Source organism: Coenobita brevimanus, chromosome 23, assembly GCF_032717465.1.
Source record: "Coenobita brevimanus isolate Jiangsu-jjx chromosome 23, ASM3271746v2, whole genome shotgun sequence".
NCBI classification, from domain to species: Eukaryota; Metazoa; Arthropoda; class Malacostraca; order Decapoda; family Coenobitidae; genus Coenobita; species Coenobita brevimanus.
The window spans coordinates 69546222-69567918 of record NC_136976.1 but is presented as its reverse complement, the minus strand read 5'-3'; the positions used below and the strand labels follow the sequence as shown (position 1 = coordinate 69567918).

The 21697-nt window shown below is 41.1% G+C and overlaps 1 protein-coding gene across 1 annotated transcript in view; it reads right to left on the bottom strand.

Moving 5' to 3' along the window:
• The window catches only part of Rpn1 (regulatory particle non-ATPase 1), a 79439-nt gene that overhangs the window by 43473 nt on the left and 14269 nt on the right, over positions 1–21697 (bottom strand). Inside the window, exons 3-4 of the mRNA XM_080267336.1 lie at positions 12267–12424; positions 2321–2516 (exon numbers count right to left, since the gene is read on the bottom strand). Coding sequence (XP_080123462.1) covers positions 2321–2516; positions 12267–12424 — 354 coding nt within the window. The remainder of the gene's footprint in view (positions 1–2320; positions 2517–12266; positions 12425–21697) is intronic.

Genomic DNA, 21697 nt, shown 5'->3' with positions numbered 1-21697 from the left:
TCCGTGTATATCACAATTAGGTATATTCTTAAATATTTGGAATGACTTAGACAAAGAGGTGGTGCATGAGAAAAACATTCATGTGTGTAAAGGTAGACTTGATAAATGTGGATATGGAGACAGGACAACACGAGCATTGCTCAATTCCTGTATACTACAAATAGGTAAATACATCCTGAGATCAATGAATAGCAGATTAAAGTGTTTGAACAGTAACACAGCTTTACAACTCATTCATCAGTTATGCAACCCTCCGCTTAGAACTTATCTTTTCAATTTTCTTCCTTTAATATTACTGAACAGCCCATTCATCTTTCCCTTCACAATGGTTTCACTCAGAACTGTTACATCTAGTTTACAGCTACAGAAACTTAACCTAACACCCAGTTCTTCCCATCATCATCACACCCATACATAACCAAAATTCTTCTGAAGCTCTGACAAAGGAGTTTTCCTCAAACACTTACTTCTATCCTTTAATAGTACAGTACTTACTTAACATGATTTACTTACTTCTATCCTTTAATATTACAGTACTTACTTAACATGATTTACTCATTTTATCAGGTTCTCATTCTTCTCATGTTATCTCGTACAGGAAATAAACCACATGATATTTCTTTCGGCGTGGAATTCTCAGTCAAATTTCAATCATGGTGCAGAAAAGGTCATGTGCTTTAATTCACCATACATTAAAAAAGTTAAATTTTATATCAGGACCCTAATAAAAAGGTTTTGCTCACTTGATCCATCGAATGTGTCATGGTTGCCAGATGTGTAATGTATAAATATGCACCTGATTTTATTTGTATATTACTAAATAATGTAAATGCTTCTTAGAAGGTAACTTTGTGCAGTTCATGAAATGTGCCTTGTTCTGGCCCCTACTTAAGAAATCTAGTCTCGATGTTACGTTAAACTATTACCCTGTCTCTAATTTGTCATTCTTGTCCAAGATTATTGTACTCAATTAGCTTCTACCACTACAGTACTTGAAGGAAACTGTTGTTCCCCCTGTTCTGTTTGCACTTAGGAAAACACTCAACACAAACTGCGTTAACAATGATTCATAATGACTTGGTGGCAAACACGTGAAATGAGATGTCCTCTTTCTTGGGTCTATTAGATGTGTCTGAAGTCTTCGATAGAGTGGAGCATTAACAATTACAGGATGATCTGCCTTTTTATGGCACCCACAATATTACCATTTTACTCCTTAAGTTATACCTGCCTGACAGATGTCAGTGTGTGGTAGCGTGGTTGCCAACCACAACTGCTTGGACTCAGTTTGTCCCCCAAGGATCCATTTTAGGTCCAATTATATTTACCATGTATGAGAGAAGTTTTTCACCTCTACTTAATGCACACGATGCATCCTATCTTTTTTTATGCTGATGGCATGCAGCTTTTTGTTATGATGACCAATATTAATGATAATAAGAATAAACTGGAATCCCTAATGGCTGATATTAAGATCTGGATGGCAAAGAATCATGATAAAACTGAAATCATCATTATCTGAGGATACAGAAGGGATGGTGATGCTAACAACTCTGAAGACTGGTGAGTCACAACTCCATCCAGTCTGTTCTGTATGAAATCTGGGTGTACATTCCAATTAAAAACTAAATTATAAAGAACATACCGTGTGACTCAAGTTGCCAGAAGTTGTAACTTGCACAACAGAAACCTGTATTCTGTAAATAACAGTTTCAAAATAAACAATGCCACTTAACATTGGTCCATACAATGGTTTTGTCTTGCAATGATCAATGCAACTCGTTATGGATTAGTCTTTCCAAATAATCTACTGAAGAAGGTTCAGTCTGTGTTGAGTGGGGCAGCAAGGCTTATCTTTGGCTTTCTCCCAAGAAGCCCAACTATTTTATTCTAAGTTATACTGGTTGCCAGTTCAGACTACAATAGAATTTCAGCTGTGTTTTATTACTTTCATGGTTCTTAAGTTTGGTACACCAAAGTATCTTGCAGAAATACTGAAGCTTTCACCGGTGCACCCATGTGCAACATTAAGAAGTGAAGATGATCCCTTGCGCCTTGAGCCTAGAGCTTTCCATCAGCCATCTTTCTCTGACAGATATTTTTCCTATATTGTCCCTAGGTTATATAAAATGTTATTACCTATGAAGCAACTGACTTCTGCTGTATCTTTTATGGGACAGCTCAAAGCCTTTCTCTACTCATGAAGCTACTCAAAATAACAACATATTATTTGCCATCTTTTCTTTAGCATACTCAAAACAAAATGTTCCCCACTCATATGGCACAACAGGGTGGACTAATGAGAACAGTATGAGATAACCTTGTCAACATAATCTTGTGAGGTGAGGAGCTCCAGCTGTTCCATCTCCATTAGCAGGTCACATGCCTCAGCCTCAGCATTGTGCTGCATGTGGTATGGGACAATCACATGGGCCTCACTGATCAGCTCTGCACGTCTGGCATCATCATCATCACCCAGCGTCTCCCACTCTTGTGCAATCTCACCAGCAAGGTGCCTACACATGAACAATTATGATAATGAGAACAAAGCTGATCATAAAACCTGTGAAATAACTATCATTAGCTTGACCCTGCTCTCTGAACCTCCACATCTCATCAAGCTGTTCCTGTATTACAAACTAATATCCTTGCAACATTACATACACCTGTATCGCTCTTAATCAACCAGTCCTCGTATGCATTCCACAAATTTTTCAATTCCATTTGCTCCATCTTCACTGGCCCTTCCTCCACTGCCTTTTATTCATATCTGTATGTCACTGCTTCATTTCTCAGCTTCTCCATTTCCAGTCCACCCAGAGCACTATTCTGACCCAGCATCCATCATGGTCCTTTTTTACATTACTTTCACTGTGCACAGCATATTCATATGGTCAAACACCATCCTTTCACTATTCTCATGTCAATAATATTTCCATGCATTTTTTCTCTACAGGAACATAATCAATTAGGATCCCTTCAACATTTTTGCCGATCTATAACACGGACATTTATGTACCTCTTTGTGTTCAAAATATACATTAGTCATGTACAGCTTCCTTTCTTCGCTATAGCTAGACGGCCTGTTCCTTTAGAACATACACAGAACACAATTCAGATGAAATAATTATGAATTCTGATGCACATTTTAACCCCTACATGCCAGACGACTTATAGTGCAGTCGTCCTCTCACTGTGGGCAATTTTCACAAAATAGCCTGTTTTCAAACCTTCACATCAGGGAAAGTATAGTAGTTAAGAAAACAAAAATCATATTATTCACCAACTTTTCTTCTTAAGAATGAAACCATCCCAAGGTCTGCAGGCAGTCATGTTGAAGAGTAAGGACTTGAAGACAATGTGTAACTTTCGGCACGTAAAGCAGGATGTCGTGCATGTGCGTGCAGCCTCAACTGTGGCTTCACTCTCAACAAGATAACATCTCCACTACTATATAAACCAGACACAGTGGCATCCAAGGTACACCCTATGGCACTATCAATGAGCCCTTTCCTAGTATCTTTGGACAGAGACTTGGGAGGGGTGCATGAGGCAAGGGGTCTGCGTGATGTGAGAATGGAATCGGACGAGAAGGTTTAAGAAAATACCGTTCTACACCTGGCAAAGTCACGGGACAGACTGTAGTACGCTTGCATGCACTGGCAGGAGTCTCTCCCTACCCTTTAGAGGTGAGATCAAACATAAGCCAGTTCAAACTATAGCACAAATGCACTTGGGGCAAATGCTGACGCTCAGCAGCCTCTATTCATCTAAATTGCGTTGGCATATCCCGTTGCTCAGCATATAGGGGTTAAATACTCGGTACCAGATACTTTATACTGTACAGTACAATTCCAATTATCTGGTTACCAGGCAACTGAAATTATCAGACAACAGGGAAAATTCATGGACTGGCGAAGATATAAATAATATAACAGTGTGTCCCACTTTGATTGGCCACCCCTACATGGGATAGTCATGTGAAACTTGGGCAATGCAAAGTGAAGGCATTTCTGGTCAAGGTCATTTCCTAGTTAATCCCATTCCAGCCCTCCTCCCCCCTCTTTCCCCTCCTCTAATTTAGTCACCCTCTATACTTCCACAAATCACAAGTCACCTTACCGTCACCAGTCAGCACACAAGCAATCTCACTGTTGTGTTATAAGTTCGTGATTAGTAATTTGAACACTCTGTGATGCCAAAAGTGCAAACTAATCTTAAGCACACTGTGGTCACCTTGAAACAAAAGCTGGACAAATACAACTGTCTTGAAAATCGAGAACATTGTAAGAAACTGATATCGGTAAATGAATTTAACGTAGGAAATTCCATGACTTATGATACCAAGTCCCAGGGACCCAAGCTCAAGGAATTTTTTTATGAAATGCAAGATGAATAATTCCTCTGAAAAAAGGTATACTCTTCATAGGCTGAAAATGTGTGGTACCGGTACAGTTTTCTACCTAGCGAACTGAGTCTAACTACCCACAAGCTTCCAGTCCCTTTTAGCACCTTGGCAAATCCATTCTGTTAAATATTATTCATTATTTTATATGGCACCTGGTGGTTTAATGGGCAATGAAGACAATCCAATCAGACTGAGCCTGTGCTGATTTATATCCAAGGGAAGGATGGGGTTTATTTATTTATTTATTTATTTATTTTTAATGTGTCCAACTCTGGGCACAGGCTTCAAGGCCTATCCCAAGGTCCAGTAGTACTCCTTCACACCTCCACATGTCACCACTTCAGTGCTAATACCCACCATCCATCCATATTGAATACATGCTAGGACTATCTCATACAGGACCGGTGTACTGGTATTAGCGGAGGTACTTTTACATGTTGGCAGGTCTTCTGGTAGATCAGTAAAGTCTGCATTTATGAAATTCAGATCTTCAACTGTTCCCTGTCCCAGCTGGGATTCGATCCTGGGTTCATTAGGACTGCAGGCTGCCTCTCTACCGATTCAGCCACCACCTCCCCCAGGGACGAGTGAGGCTGGTCACTCTGATCTTGTCAAGACCAACATGCCTAACCCCAGGCTCCTACACTCCTCATGGGACAATACAGGATTAGATGATGAATGAAAGAAGGAATTTTATTTAAAAAAACATGCAAAAATAAACTATAGAAATAAATCACAAGCATTCACTGGTGAACTGATGTTTGGAGAGAAGTGTTCAACAGTACAGTAGTAGTTGTTCCCTTGGCAGTCTGGCTGAACAGCCCCAACTAAAGTACAGTTATCACGACTCCCTTGCTCACAGCTCTGCATACGTGCCGTGGCCCACCCATTTATTTCTCACCAGACTGGGTTATTCCACCCATCACTCTCCATTCACCTGTTTGGCAGATAACACAGTACAGTGGGTTCACAGAGTACGCTGTGATTTCACATACTGTGAATACATAACCTCATGGGAAAAACAACATATGGGCGGGACTCCCTCAAACCTTGATATTTTTTTAACTTTAGAGACATAATAAATGGAAAATTTTTAAGACATATACTACAGATATATCTAAAATAACAAAAATGTGGCCAGTCACTTTAAAAACAAAGGCCTGATGGACTTTAATAGCAGGGGTTCCGAGCCACGGCAACACACTTAGAATGCCCCCGCTGCACCAGCCACTGCACCAGCTGCCACATCAACACTTTCTCATAACTTGACTCCTCCTGAGCACCTTCCCCACAAGCCTCTGACTCAGTCACTTCGGCCAAAAACCCCTCGAAGTCCAATGCTGACACAACTGACATTGCATCTTCTTCCTCTACAGGAACTGGATCAGACGATTTAGCTGGTTCCTCGCTTTCACTTTCTTGAGGCCGCTGTGTGTAACTTGTTATGAGTGTCTGTTTCCTCCTGTTAATTTCTTGCCTATGCCTGTCCGTGTAGAAGCAGAAGGCTTTGTCGATATTACCGAGAAGCTCCTCCGTTCTTTGCTGGTAGATTTCCTGTTCCTTCAGTTCTTCTTTGACCTTATCCACTGCCGCAAGGATCTTGCTTATCCTTGACACAGACAGTTCTATGTCACTCTCCATCACACTAGGCTCCTCTACTTGACTCTGCCTGGCCTCAGGCTCGGCGTCAGCCTCGTCTACCCGATGCAACACTTCCTGGGGAGGCTGTTCCTCGGTAGCAGTGTGCACCTCTCGTATGTCCGCCGACGTTACATCCTCGAAACCTGGTACAGCTTGTGCTGCTGTCAGTGTGACTGCCTCAGTCTCCACCAGTGGCTGAATGCCGTCCTGTGGTTCGTGCGTAAGTGAGGCATGAGTAGTTGCCACGCATGGTTCACCATTGCAGGGGTTATCTTGTCCCAGGCCTGTAGGATGAAGTCACCTGCATTCCTTACTGAAAAACGACGCCAGAATGCCACAACAGACTCGTCGGCTGAGGCGGGTGGTAGTTCAGCTACTGGCGGAGACGGTGCGGGTTCAGCTGCGTCATCCATTTCTAAGTTGTTGTCTTCTTCTAGAGTATGAAGTTCCACTTGGGTATCGGTCTTCCTGCATAGGTAGTCGTACACCTGTTGGTGGTAAAATTGTTTCACAGTGGCAATCACTTCTTGATCCAGTGGCGGCATGAGCAACGTCATCCTAGGTGGCAGAAACACAACACAGCAATCCTTCCCCAGATCTTCAAGTACAGCTGGTGACATGGTGCATTGCTGAGCAACAACAGCATCTTGAAAGGGATGCCAAGTTCCCGACACTTGGCCCTGGCGTCCGGGATGCAGTGCCTTGTCAGCCACTCAGACATGATGTTACCAGTCAACCACCTGCTAGCAGACTTGTACCAGTACATGCCAGTTGTGTCCCTCTTAATGAGGTGTTTGTAGCATCTTGGGTGTGAAGCTGTGTGGACAACAACTGGCCAAATCTTGTGGCTCCCAGACAGGTTGACAGTCAGCATGACCATCATCTTTGACTTGTCCACCTTGCAACTGGGGGCTTCCTTCTGTTCCTTTGTGATGTAGGTTGATTTTGGCATGGTCTTGTAGTACTGTATAACATCGTCTTGTCAACGTCGTAGATCTGGTCCTTGGTGTACTGTCCTCCTTCAATGATCGCCCTTAATATTGCAGGATACTCTCTTGCGGCTACATTGTCGGCAGAGGCATGTTTACCCAACAGTTTTACGCAATGAAGTTCCTTGAATTGTAAAAAACGGTGCAGCCATCCAACTGATGCCTCGAAAGGTTTGTCCACACATAACCTGCGAAATGCTGCCTTGTAAAAGAGCTTGGCTTGGCCCCAGATATATCTACTGTTGAGTGGCACACCTTCCTTCTCCTTTCTCATAATGAAGGTGGAAAGGTATCTCGCAATTTTTGCATGATTACCCATGCGGGATTGGCCGTCAAGCTCTGATGCCCTGTATGTCTTCACAAGTCTCTTGATGACCTCCTTGTTTTTCCAAACAGTCCTCACTATAGATTTTGCCAGGTCCATGGCGTTGCCGATAATGGAGTTCCCTTGCCCCTCCTCTTTCTTACCGATTATCTCCATCTTGGCAGTGTGCGTCAAGAGTTTCTTCACTCGTGGTGGTGGAGGCATAGTGCTGAGAAGGGACAAAGCAGCAGGAAGCACAAAAAACAGCAGTCCATAGTACTCGATAAGGTAACCTGGGAGAGCATATCCTCACAGTGTGCGCGTCTTGGTTATAATGTCGCGGCCCCTCGCCCCACACCTACACTGTGCAGTAGAATGCCCGGGAAGTTCTGCACATCTAAGTCACAACTGACGTCATGATGGGCGCATTGTGGGGGGAGGTCGCATAGTCTGGGAAAATAGCGGTTTTGGGCCACTCTTTGCCTCTGCCTCGCGTATTGTGGGCTAAACTCGCGCACTCAAAGTTTTATGGCTATGATCGTGTACTATGCGATTCGCGCACTGTGATCACGCGTACTGTGCGAGCCCACTGAAAATACGCTGGAATTGCAAGCACAGTAATTTTGTCAAATAAAATCAATGATTCATTTCTATCAGCTAAAGTGTATCTTTTCTGCCAAAGCAAATGTGTTCAAAGATTATGTAACCTTAGAATGCATTTGCATTTGCATCAAATCAAATGCATTAAAAAATGACATCATCTTAAAATGCACCTGCATTGGCATCAAATGTTTTATGATAATATCACTTTAGAATGCATTTGCACTGTCATCAAATGTGTTTTAAGATTATGTTATCTTAAAACGAACTGTTAACAAATGCGGTCTAAGATTATGTAATCCTAGAATGAATTTGCATTGGCATCAAATGTGTTCTAAGATTATGTTCAAATGCATTTGCATTGTCATCAAATGTTTTCTAAGATTATGTTCAAACGCATTTGCATTGTGATCAAATATGTTCTAAGATGACTTCATCTTAAAACGCATTTGCATTGGCACTATCATCAAATGCATTCTAAGATGATATCATCTTAAACAACATTTGCATTGGTAGAAAAGAAATGAAGCAATTATTTTATTTGATAAAATTACTGAGCCTGCAATTCCTACATTTTTATTGTATTATCTGCAAAACACCTGAGTGGTGAGTGAGGGATGGAGTGACAGCGGTCAGGTGAGAAACAAATGGGTGGGCCACAGTATAAACAACTGTAAGCATGGAAACCATGATAACTACACTGGAGAACACTCCTTTCCAAATCATCCATTCACCAATAAATGCTCAATTTACTTCTTTGGTTTATTTTTCCATGTCTGATGAGCAAAAGAATGAATGCTATTTAACACAATAGATTTACTGTGTGCATTTTGCACTACTCCAAGACACTGCAACCAAGTGTGTTACATATATGGGGTGTGTCTGAGGTTGTTTCAAATGGAAAAAAGTTAGTGTGGCCCTAGACACGGGTGGTACTGCACATACTGCAATGATATAGCCTATAAATCAGATACCCAGGAAAAATCGGTAACCAGGAAGGTAAATTTCCCAAGCTTCGCGGTTAACTGGGATTGTATTGTAGTTATAATGAATACTATTTAACACAACAGACTTACCGTGTGCATTTTGCACTACTCCAAGACACTGCAACCAAGTGTGTTACATCTATGGGGTGTATCTGAGGTTGTTTCAAATGGAAAAATGATAGTGTGACCCTGGATGCAGGTGGTATTGTGCCTATATATCAGATACACAGGAAAAATTGGTAACCGGGAAGGTAAATTTCCCAAGCTTCTAAGTTAACTGGGATTGTACTGTATTTGATCCACACATCCCCTGCCACTCCTAATGCCTCCCAGTTCATCACTCATTAGAACTTCTGATATCTCTCTTTCTTTCTCTATGATAATTCTTCCATTTATCTTCCCTACGACACTCAATTAACTTATGTCACGATAATTCTTACACTCGCTTCGCTCACCTTCATTTTTGTAAAGGGTTATAATCACATCCTTTTTCCACTCTGCTGGCTCAGTTTCACTCATCCATGCCTTCTTACATATCTCCAACATGCAGTTCATTCCACTCTCTCCACTACACTTAATCATCTCTCCATACACCTCATCAACCCTGGCTGCTTTCCTATTTTTCAGCCGTTTCACTGCATTCTTATCTGTGCGAGGGTCACATTTCCTGGCACTGCATTCCTTCTCTGCACGCCCCCCAATCAGGTTTACAGCCACTCTGCTCTCCCTATTCCCATTCATCAGGCTTTCAAAATAATCTTTCCATCTGGCCCTTACTTCATCCCCATGGTTTAATAATCTACCACTTACATCCTTCACAATTTCACATTTCTTTCTGCTGTCACTTCTACATTTCTGCACCTCCTTCCAGAATAACTTCCTATTTTCAGAGTAGTTTGCATTCATTTTTCTTCCTGAATCATTTTCCTCCTCTTTTTTACTCTTCACTAGTCTCTTTACATGCTTCTTACTCTCAATATATTCAGTTCTTATTTCAACTGAACCCCTGTTCTGTATCCACTCTAGCCACTTCTTCCTCGTTTCCTCCACTCCTCTCTTAACCTCTTCATCCCACCATGCCATACCTTTCTTCTTTGTTGCAACTCTTGCCACACCACACACCGCTTTAGCATTCCTAATTAAGCAATCCTTATATGCATTCCACAGGCTGTCCAGATCCATTTCATTCCAATTCACTGATTCTAACTCCTCCCCTACTTTGGTCCTGTATTTACCAGCCATTTCTTTGATCCTCAGCTTCTCAACTTTCATATTTCTCCCTGACTACCCCTCTCTCTCCTGGTCCACCTCACTCCTCTCAGCTTGATCTTGCATACCACAATCATATGATCTGACAGACCTCCACATCGTCCTCTCACAGCCCTCGTATCGGCAACCATTCCCAGCACTGACCTCTCTACGAGCACATAATCAATCAGGCTCATTTAAACACGATCCCTGTGCTTTCTATACCCTGCACTTTCATGTGCATCTTTGTTTGAAATATGGGTTACAAATGTACAACCTCCTTTCCTGACACATATCCTTCAGCCACTTCCCACTATCATTTTCTCCTGGTACTCCATAACAACTCATTGTGACATCCTCAGGACCAGTGCCTACTCTTCTGTTCATATCGCCCATTATGATCACTTTATGGGTCCTGGGCATTCCTCCCACTGTTTCATCCACCTCACCCCAAAACCTGTCTTTCTCTCTCTCTCACTCCTGTCATCATACGGTGCATAAGCTACAATCACTGCCACTTTCACCTTCTCAAACTTGAACTTGACATACATACATCTCAAGCTGACACAAATCTCTCATTCCACTCTTCACACCTCATTCATCAACAAAGCAACTCCTTCCTTGCATTCTCCTTGCCCATTCATGCCTGATCTTACACATTTCACACCCTCCCACTCCTCCACTTCACACCCTTTCATCTCTCACACAATGCCATCAAGGCATATATTGCACTCTTGAACACATTCACCACTTCCACCCTCTTGCTCTCCTCATTCACACCTCTCACATACCACATGGCCATGCAGATCTACCCATTAGGTTGGGACCCTGGACAGGTATTGTGCCCTCCAAGGCTCTCCAAACATCTGCCATAATTAAATGATTTTGGATAGGGGAATCTGGGAGACAACCCGGCCAAAAGCCCCAGTTACATGATTACCCCCCAGCATAGTAAATGGTTTCCTGGGTACAGTGAATCAGGACCTTATCTTGAAGTCACCTTTATAATCATTCATTCCCTCTGGACAAACCCCTCTAAAATTCTGAGATGCAAACCAGATCCACAAATGACCTTTTGCAGAACACAAGTAATACTGGTACCAAGACCACATTCCAACACTAGTTTTCATGAGGAAAAAAAATATATATCTTACAATGTACAGAAAGAACTACTGAGTACAGCTTAAGATGACTTCACACACACATCTACTAAGTACAGCTTATGAAGAATTCACACACACATCTACTGCACATAGATTTCAAACACACATATCGTTTTCAGAAACAAGCAATGGAAAACATAAAACACAGAAACCACAGCTCTCAGAGTAAAACAGAATGCACATATACTAGTTCACTAAGGTGCATATTTATAACAGGAAACCAAAGTGCAATCCTCAAAATCTGAAACCACATGAATATGAGAGGCACACAATTCACTGTTTCAGCACTTGACACAATTCACCTGCAGTACTTGTTATGCTATCCTCCATCAAAAATAACAATAATACACTAAAGTAGCCTACCTACACCCCAAAGGTGATAATATGGGATGGACTGTACCTGTTTTACAACGAATGCCCAGAAGTATCCACCCCACCACATGCCTATAAGTATCCACCCCACCACCAACTACAATAACATATTACACATGTACTGGACCATCCCAATCATCCATCCTCTCAGGCCAAACAGTATCTTTCATAAACTACAGTACCATCAAAAATCATCACTTTCAAGAGAAATGGGTATACTTTCCCACAGTATCACACAATATACAGCAACGTAATATCCTTTCTTTCTAAAGGAATGCCCCTTTTCACACTATTGTACACTTAACCACCTCATGAACCTCCCTCTCACAACACTGACAATCTTTCAAAAAAGTTCTCTACTGAACTGTCCAAACCTCCATCTCACAACACAGACAATTTTTCAAAAAAAAAAGTTCTCTACCAAGTGTCTGAGTATCTACCCAGCATCAAGTTCACAAGTACAGTACATGAGGTAATACCAAAGCAATAACAACAAATAATCATCAAAACATTAAACAGTAAGGATATACATGACTTCTGTTAGTCATTACATACCTGACATACTCATGGCCCCAGTCACCTATATCTCCACGCTGCCCAAGTAGACGATACTTGAGACACTCTCGCTCCTCAGACATTGTCATGGCCAGAACTGACACAATGTCAGCAGTAAACTTCCGTAAACTGTTATCCTTCATCTTTTCATAAATATCCTGAGGAGTAAAGATACTTTAGCTGTAGTGCAAGTATAACAGAGTCCTAGATGTTCAACTACATATCATACCCTGATGACATACCCTGTGCTTACAAACATTTACCCATCGCAACCACAAGAGCATGGCTTTACACCAATGCTGCAGTCCACCATCACAACACTACAAGTATACTTCAACAACATACTCCCTCCTCCTCTATCCAGCACTACACTTAAGAAACATATACCGTAAACACACATGAACACTGGTAGCCTTCATAGCTATCCAGAATTCCTAATGGACATTCATGACTCAGAATCTGTCCTTCCCTGACAGATATGAGTGCACCTATCCAGACTACAATGTGGTCATCACCCTTCCCTGTTTCAGTACCAACACAAAATACAACTCACAAACATTCCATTACATCCTTACTGTAATACAGCCCCTCATACCTTAATATAACTACCTCATGCACTTCCCTATCACAACACAGATAATCCTTCAGCACAAGACCTCTAGGGGTGTTCAGTTGAAGTAGCCAGTTTCCTTCATTCCACTGGGTTCACAGCCATATGAGTCCATGGCTACAACAACAACTCTGCTGTCTAAACACTGTATAGCAAATCCTTTAAATGTATTACATTTCTAAATGTACTGCATTACACAAAAAAACAGAGGAATTACAGTAGTTGGAAAAGAACAGGGAGATGCTGGGACAGGAAAAGGTTGTGTTGATCAGATCTTTATCCAAAGGTGTTTAGCGGAAAAGTTTCTACAGAAGGGAAAGAAGTTGCACACTGCCTTCATGGATTTGGAGAAAACATATGACAGAGTGGATAGACAAGGAAAGTGGAAGACTTTATAAATATATGGAGTAAATGGGATGCTGTTGAATGCCATGAAGAGTATGTATGAGGGTGCTAGGACTGCAAGCATGTGGATGGAGAACTGAAAGAAATTTTCTATCTGAATGTTGGAATGAAACAGGGATGTGTCATGTCTCCATGGTTGTTCAATTTTTAAAAGGATGGAGTTATAAAAGAGACACAAGCTAGGGCAGTGGATGTTGGGGCAGCCCTAATGAGATAGAGTAGCATTTGGGAGCTTCTAATTCTACTGTTTGCAAATGATACTGTATTGTTACATGAAGTCAAAGAAGAACTGCAAAGCTAGGTGAGTTTGGGAGAGTATGTAAGAAACAGAATCTAAAGGTGCAAGTAGGGAAGAGTAAAGCTGTGTCTTCAAGAGAGATGAAGTCACTGAATACACAGTGAGGCGAGACTGGATAGTGAGGAAATGGAAAATGTGATTGCGTTTAAGTTCTTAAGTACGGCAGTGTGATGAGTAAGGATGGAAGTCTGGAGGATGAAGTGCTTGGAAGGGTGCAGCGGGTAAGAAACGTTGCTGGCTCATTGAAGACAGTGATGAGAAATAGGGAAGTGAACATGGATGTAAAAAAGTTACTGCATGACAGTGTTGTAATCCCCCACTGGAAGCAAAGCTTGGACCTTGTTGGATGGACGCAAGTAAAGAGTGAGAGCAGTGAAAATGAGTTATTTGAGAAGAATGTTGAGTTATTTGGAGAGAGACTGACAAACTTGGAAGTGAAGAAGCACTGTGGTGTGGATGTGAATGTTTGAAAGAATTAGAAGAAATACCCTGTGGCGGTTTGGCCATGTGGAGAGGATGGAGTGAGAGACTAATTAGGAGAGAGTATGTGAGTGGCATGGAGGGGGAGGGGGGAGACCAAGAATGAGGTGGAGGGATGGAGGAGAGGTATATGAGAGAGGGGGATGTAAGTTCGGGGGCAGACAGCATAATGGCAGGGAACAGGGCTACATGCAAGCAATTTGTTTGTCACCACCCTTTATGGGATTAAGGCATCTGGCTATAGACAGACAAATTACACAAAAACCATTTTCAGGAATATTGTATTAATAAAAGAAAAGAATAAAAAAGTATAGGACTGCAAATATGAATATAGATTTCATGTTGTGATCAGGCACACGTGCATCTATCCGGTATGAAAGTACACCAGCAATTCACAAATACAAATTATATACTGTACTGTACTGACATTGGGATGTCATGGTATGTAGAAAGTGTTCACGATGCAATTACCAGATTTGTTACAAAATGTGTTATGTGAAATCATGTTAACTGAGGAACCACTGTTCTGTATGTTAGACTACCTGCCCTTCAAATAACTCTACAAACTCTACATTCATCACCAACCAATCCTTTACTGTCCTCTCATGAGCACAGGGGCCTGGGGCTGGAAGTCAGTCTTTATATATACCTAGTAACTCACTTCTACAACACTCCCTCATAACTCTTGTCCTGCTATTACAGAATTCATTATATAGTCAGGAATAAAACAACAAGCTTTTGCACTAATTACATACAGGTAGTCCCCTACTTACAAAGAAGTTACATTCCGAAAAACTGCTCATAAGTCAATTCTTTTGTAAGTCGTAAATGCATTTAATACACCTAACCAACCAAACATCATTGCCTTGCCAAGTCTACCTTAAATGTACATAGAACACTTACATTTGCCTACAGCTGAGGAAAACCATTAACACAAAGCCTATTTTATGATAAAGTACTGAATATCTCACGTTATTTATTGAATACTGTACTGAGATCATCGACTGCGAAAGTCTAAGTTCATATATGATGTCATTATAGGCTGGTTCACAATTCCTCATCAAAACAAAAACAGGAAACATTGCCGTCTGGAGTAACTGCCTTCCTTTCTTCTCACCAGTAGCAGGAGAGACAGAAGGGCATTTCGTAGACAAGATGGATGCACACAATACAACATAGATACAAGGGGTTATAAAAAAAAAAAAAAAAAAAAAATGGCAATACAGAACACTACAGAGCATCGGATCATCGAAAGTTTATACTAAAGACCGCCCGGGCAAACTGGGAGTACCGCATATTGCTAGCCCGGGAAAAGATCATAATTCAAATTTCGAAGTACAGTTTCTAACTTCATAAGGTCAAAAATTTGTAAGTCGCCCATTCGTATGTAGGGGACCACCTGTGTATGTATATATGTGTGTGTGTGGTGGCGACCGTCATCCACTCACTTGATGTAGTGCTGCCTACTTCTTCCTTAGCCTTTATCATTCTTTTTCTGTGCCTGCCCTCCTCTCTTCCTGTTTCTCCCATCTTTCCTGTCACTCCTTATTACTTTTCTTTCCTTTACAGGTGGCTTTACATTGAGTGACAAGCCAAATGGTTTCCTGTAAACCAAGAAACCATTTACAACGCTGGGTGGTAACCATATAATCAAACCATACTTACTCCCTACGTGTCAACAAGTGGGTTGGTGGAGGGTTAGTGCACCTCCCCGTTAAACAAATAACTCAAGGTCAAATGGCCAACCCTTAAGGGATTATGGTGTCTGGCAATAAATAGATAGATAGAAGCTCTCCCCTAACACGAGGGTTTCGTTCCTAATGTGGCACGTTCGGTGCAAAACTGCGTAAGTTTAAACTACTCCTTATTTTGCTCCCTAGACCCCCTAAATGTGATATTTTGCTGTTACCTCCCATTGGTAATCATATGAAGCACTTGTAAGTGGTTAGAAGGTTTATTTAATGTTATAACTTACAAATAAAATACTGCACAGCAAAATTTCAACATACAAATATGTAAACACAAGGCAACATTCTGACACCGATTGGTTTCGGGACCGTCACAGCAATAACAAGATAATTTGCCGTCATTTATGAAGACAGCTATGGGTGACACTAAAATATAATTCAAAGGTGACTATATCGAGGAAGAAACAAGTTAACCCTTTAACTGCGGGCATTGTTTTGCCTCGACTGGCCTCTCCCGCAGGGGTTCCAGCCAAAATGTAAACAAACTTTAAACCTTTATAACTCTGCACAAAACAAATCTAGAGCGAAAAATAAGGTACCATTAGAAAGTACTAACCTTCAGCTTTGCAATGATGTAGGTTTCATGATTTCGTTGACTATCACTGGATAGGCAGTGCCATTAGAAGTGAGCGATCTAAAATCACTATTTTTCGCTCACACACCATTACCAAATGCCAACCTCATTCTGATAATAATACTATAAACATATATGAACACTGCACATACGATAAACACCCACTCTGTGTTCACTAAGGCAGGTAAAAGGCACTGTAATTGCCCGCACTTCACTGCCACATCAGCGGTGTTGTAATCACTATTTTTCGCTCACACACCATTACCAAATGCCAACCTCATTCTGATAATAATACTATAAACATATATGAACACTGCACATACGATAAACACTCACTCTGTGTTCAATGAGCCAGGTAAAATGCACTGTAATTGCCCGCACTTCACTGCCACATCAGCGGTGTTGTAATCACTATTTTTCGTTCACACACCATTACCAAATGCCAACCTCATTCTGATAATAATACTATAAACATATATGAACACTGCACATACGATAAACACCCACTCTGTGTTCACTGAGGCAGGTAAAAGGCACTGTAATTGCCCGCACTTCACTGCCACATCAGCGATGTTGTCACTCACACAGCTGGACAGATACTGATGCGTGTTTGGTCAGGGGTGGGGTGGGAGGAGGGAGGTGGGGGTCGGCTGGAGTGAAAGAACTTAATAGCTACTCTCCCTTGAAACAATTGGCGCATGGAAAAAACGCGCGGTATTCAAAATATTCACAAACATTCGAGAATGACACCCGCGGTTTGGTCCAGTTTTTGCAATGTCATTCTGGGATGACACCCGCGGTGAAAGGGTTAATTAGTGACTAAAGGTGCGACTAATAAATAATATCCAAAGCCTATGCTATTGAACATAACTCTGATGGATCCCACTGAAATATAGTTATTAATGATTAAATAATAATAAGTATATTTATAAAAGTATTGATTAATTAATAATAAGTATACTTATAGAATGATGAGGATTTGTGCAGGGTGCGAAATGTCCTGACGGGAAATCGTCCGTGTTTTGACAGCGAATTGACTTCACGCTCGTATCTCTGACTGGGGTAAAAATAATCTGGTTGTTTTTAATGCATCAAAGACTCAGTTTTTGCACCTATCAACCCGACAAAATCTTCCACAGGTATACCCACTTATGTTTAATAATACTCAGCTTAATTCAGCATCATCCTTGAACATGCTTGGGGTTTCATTTGCTCGGGACTTGTCTTGGAAAGATCATATTACATCTCTTGTAAAATCCTGCTTCCAAGCAACTAGGTGTGCTAAGCCGACTCCGTTCCTTCTTTGCCCCTGCACAATTGTTGACTCTATACAGGGGTTTTATCCGCCCCTGTGTGAAGTACAACTCTCATGTGTGGGGAGGCTCCCCACATACAGCTCTTCTCAATAGGGTGGAGTCAAAGGCTTTTCATCTCATTAACTCTCCCCCTCTTACTGACTCCCTTCAATCTCTGTCTCTTCGCCGCAATGTTGCATCTTTATCTCTTTTCTATCGCTACTTCAATGGTCACTGTTCCTCTGAACTGTCTGCATGAATTCCTCCACTTCTACGACGGGGGCGTAGCACCCGTCCAGCAGCAAACTATCACCCCTTTTCTGTCCAACTCTCTAACGCAGGAGTTAACCGTTACTCCCAGTCCTTCATTTATTCAACAGGTCAACTCTGGAATTGTCTCCCTCTGTCTGTATTTCCTGCTTCCTATGATCTCCAGTCTTTCAAACGCAGTGTGTCCAGGCATCTCGAAATGAATGGATCTTGAAATTTGCTCTCTCTTGTATTTTGTTTTTCTCTTGGAACAGTTTTGTGGGCTCATGGCCTTTGGTTCCTTCTTCCTCACATAAAAAAAAAAAAAAAAAAAAAAAAAAAAAAATGCTGATCATGGGTAATCATATAAATCAGGTTAACTGGTTACAACGCATTATTAATACTTTAACTTTACTTAAGTGCTTTAACTTACAAGTACATACCAGAACAGTCAATATTTAACTTACTAATACAGTACTGAGGAAAAGCAGTACAGCAAGTATTTAACGTACAAATAGAAAAGGCAATATTCCGACGCCTATCATGTAAACTGGTTATAAAACTATTTCTTGCTTTAACGTTATTAATAATACTTTAACTTGCACATAAACTTACCAGAACAGTGATGTAAATATTTAACTTACAAATACAGTACTGTGGAAAAGCAGGACACGATCACATGATCAAAATAAACCGTGCGTGGTGCTGCACTGATGTTGAAGATTTGGCCTTTCAAAGGCCGCCTCTCTTGAGTAAATTTATAGTTTTCGTAATGGTTCTTTTATCTTACGTTGTCTTATACGTATCCCAGCACTTACCGTGTACTGTATACCGTATTTCGCGGCATATAAGACGCACTTTTTTGTCTCAAAGTTACCTTAAAATATCCCCATGCGTCCTGCACGTTAGACTAAGGCAGGTTAGTTAGGCTTCACTGAGAAGAAACTCTTATAAAGATGATCATCTCAATGCTTAGCAACCACAGGTGTTTTCTACAGTATGCAGACTTCATTTTATTTTTTAAAATAATATACACTAGTGTGTATATGCAGCAGATTTAAGAAACACCCGAGATCAGAAACACATAAAACTTTTGCGGGTTTGTTTACAGCTCAACTGGCTAACATCGTGAAGATATTTAGCGGTTTAGCAATTTAACAGTTTAGCATCCGCACTATTCCAGCAAGCTAACGTACATGTACATGATCACTGGTGAACTGTCTGCTAACCTTCTGAAAGGCAATCATGACCACTTTGCTTGCCATCCATTCACCAACGAGCAAAGCAATCATACTGGAGAGATGCTGGCTAGTGAAACTGCCAAGCCATCAAAACAGACTTTCGTCACGTATGGAAATACAGTAACCCTAATTAGGTCAGTTACTTTTGAGACATTTTGTGAGTGTATATATGCAGCAGATATTAAAACACGCAAGTTCAAAAACACAAAGCATTCACAGTTTGTTTTCAGCTCAACTGGCCAATACCGTCAAGGAGTTTAGCGGTTTAGGAACTTAGCAGTTTAGTGTCTAGCGTACACCCTACTCTAGCAAGCTAACGTGCTCACTGGTGAACTGTCTGCTAACCTTCTCAAAGGCAATCATGACCACTTTGCTTGCCATCCATTTACTAACTAGCAAAGCAATCATGCTGGAGAGATGCTGGCTAGTGAAACTGCCAAGTCATCAAAACAGACTTTCGTCACGTATGGAAATTCAGTAACCCTAATTAGGTCAGTTACTTTTGTGATATTTTGTGAGTGTATATATGCAGCAGATATTAAAACATGCAAGTTCAAGAACACAAAGCATTCACGGGATTGTTTTCAGCTCAACTGGCCAATACCGTCAAGGGGTTTAGCGGTTTAGCAACTTAGCAGTTTAGTGTCTAGCGTACACCCTACTCTAGCAAGCTAACGAAGTTACAGCTTCACTTTTTCAGCTAAGTGAAGTACTTTAGCAATGTCTATGCAACTCAGGGCACACCCAATTACAGTATTTTGTTATGAAAATAGGATAAAATTCACTGAGTAGCATAACTGATGCAATATCTGAAATAGCAGTGCCTGACGGGCATTCATATCAGCGTCCGCCATTTCTGCTGTATTCTTAGCAGACGAAGCGATCAGAATGATTGACAACGTTCACTCTCTGCATCTCTGCTGCCTAAGCAAAGCTCTCATGATCGGCAATGGGGATCATTTAGGCCGTAACGTCCAAATTTGTTAGGTTAGGTTAGGTTAGGTTAGGTTGTAAAATCGTTTGCCATTTCGGACGTTACGGCCGAAACGACCAGAATCCTAAGGTGTAGGTGAGAGTTTGGTGTGGGTGTAGTTAAGGAAGTAGAAGTGGGAAGAGTCAGGCTAGGGAACTGATAATCCGCTTATTATAATCCCTTCAGCCCAGAAATGTATTTTTAGGGTAGTTTATTCATGCTCGCCATATGATTTTATTCAGTTCAGGAAACATGTACTGAGGAGGTTAATGTGGGCTGTATCAAATGCCCCAAGTCTGAATATCGCCTGTGCTCAGTTAAAACGATTGCCAAGTTAAAATCGTATGAAGTGTGGTATAAGCAATTCAATGGATGGTACTGAGGACCATTTACTGTATGAAAGTGACAGTGAAACAGTGATGATGACTGAGGTGATGACTTCCAGTGATGCTTCAGGACTCGGGGGAAGTAGTGATGAATTCTCAGGATTTGAAGACGAGTGAAATTTTCACCATGTCAGTAATATGAAGTGAATATAGGTTTTAGGTGATCATGACAGATGCAACCATGGAAAATTTAGGATCAATGGTGCTGTACACCTTTAGTCTTGCACTGACGATGTTTGGATGAATAAATTGTTTGAGATGTTTCATGTCCTTAAGTGATGATATTTATATTGAACAACCAAATACATTTTGATGTTTTTGGCATATAATAAAGCCACTGGGTACTCCAAAACGGACTGATGTAAATGTTTCAGAGGTGAGCGAATGTTGCATGTGGTGTGTACATGTGTGCGTGTGTGTGTGTGTGTGTACCATAGCGACTAGGAGGCAGCAGTGTTAAGACCAAAAATGGATGTTTTCACAGTACTCGAATGTTTTGAGATGGATGTCTGTTTTTAGCAAATTCTGGTAAGAGAAATATGCATTTTTAATTGTTGATGCTGCAAGGAAAACAGCTGACAGTAAGGGAGTAATACTGGGAGAAGAGGGTTGAGCCAGTTGTCTAGCACTTGGGATGCAGCAGTGTTGCTAAGAGATAGTTTCACCATTCTCGACATGTTTTGAGATGAATGTCTGTTTTTAGTAAATTGTGATCAGTGAAGAACGTATTTTTAACTGTTGATGCTGCAAGGGAAACATCGCTGACAGTGAGGAAGTGATACTGAGAGGAAGGGGTAGAGACTGCTGTCTAGCGACTGGGAGGCAGCAGTGTTACTAAGGTGTAACAATGGATGTTTTCACCATAGTATGTTTTGAAATGAATGTTTATAGTAAATTATGATCAGTGAAGCATACATTTTTAATTGTTGATGCTGCAAGGCAAACATAGCTGACAGTGAAGGAGTGATACTGAGAGAAGAGAGTAAAAACAGCTGTCTATCCTGTTCCCAAGCAGCCTTGCTATATTGAACTTTGGTTGTAAAACATTGTAATTTGTGTATTTACAAGTGCAACCTTTTTATATTATTTGTGGAGGTAATTACAGGTTAGTTAGAGTGCATGATTAATGATGGTAGTCGTCTGATATTGTGCTTGAGTCAAGGCAATGTGAG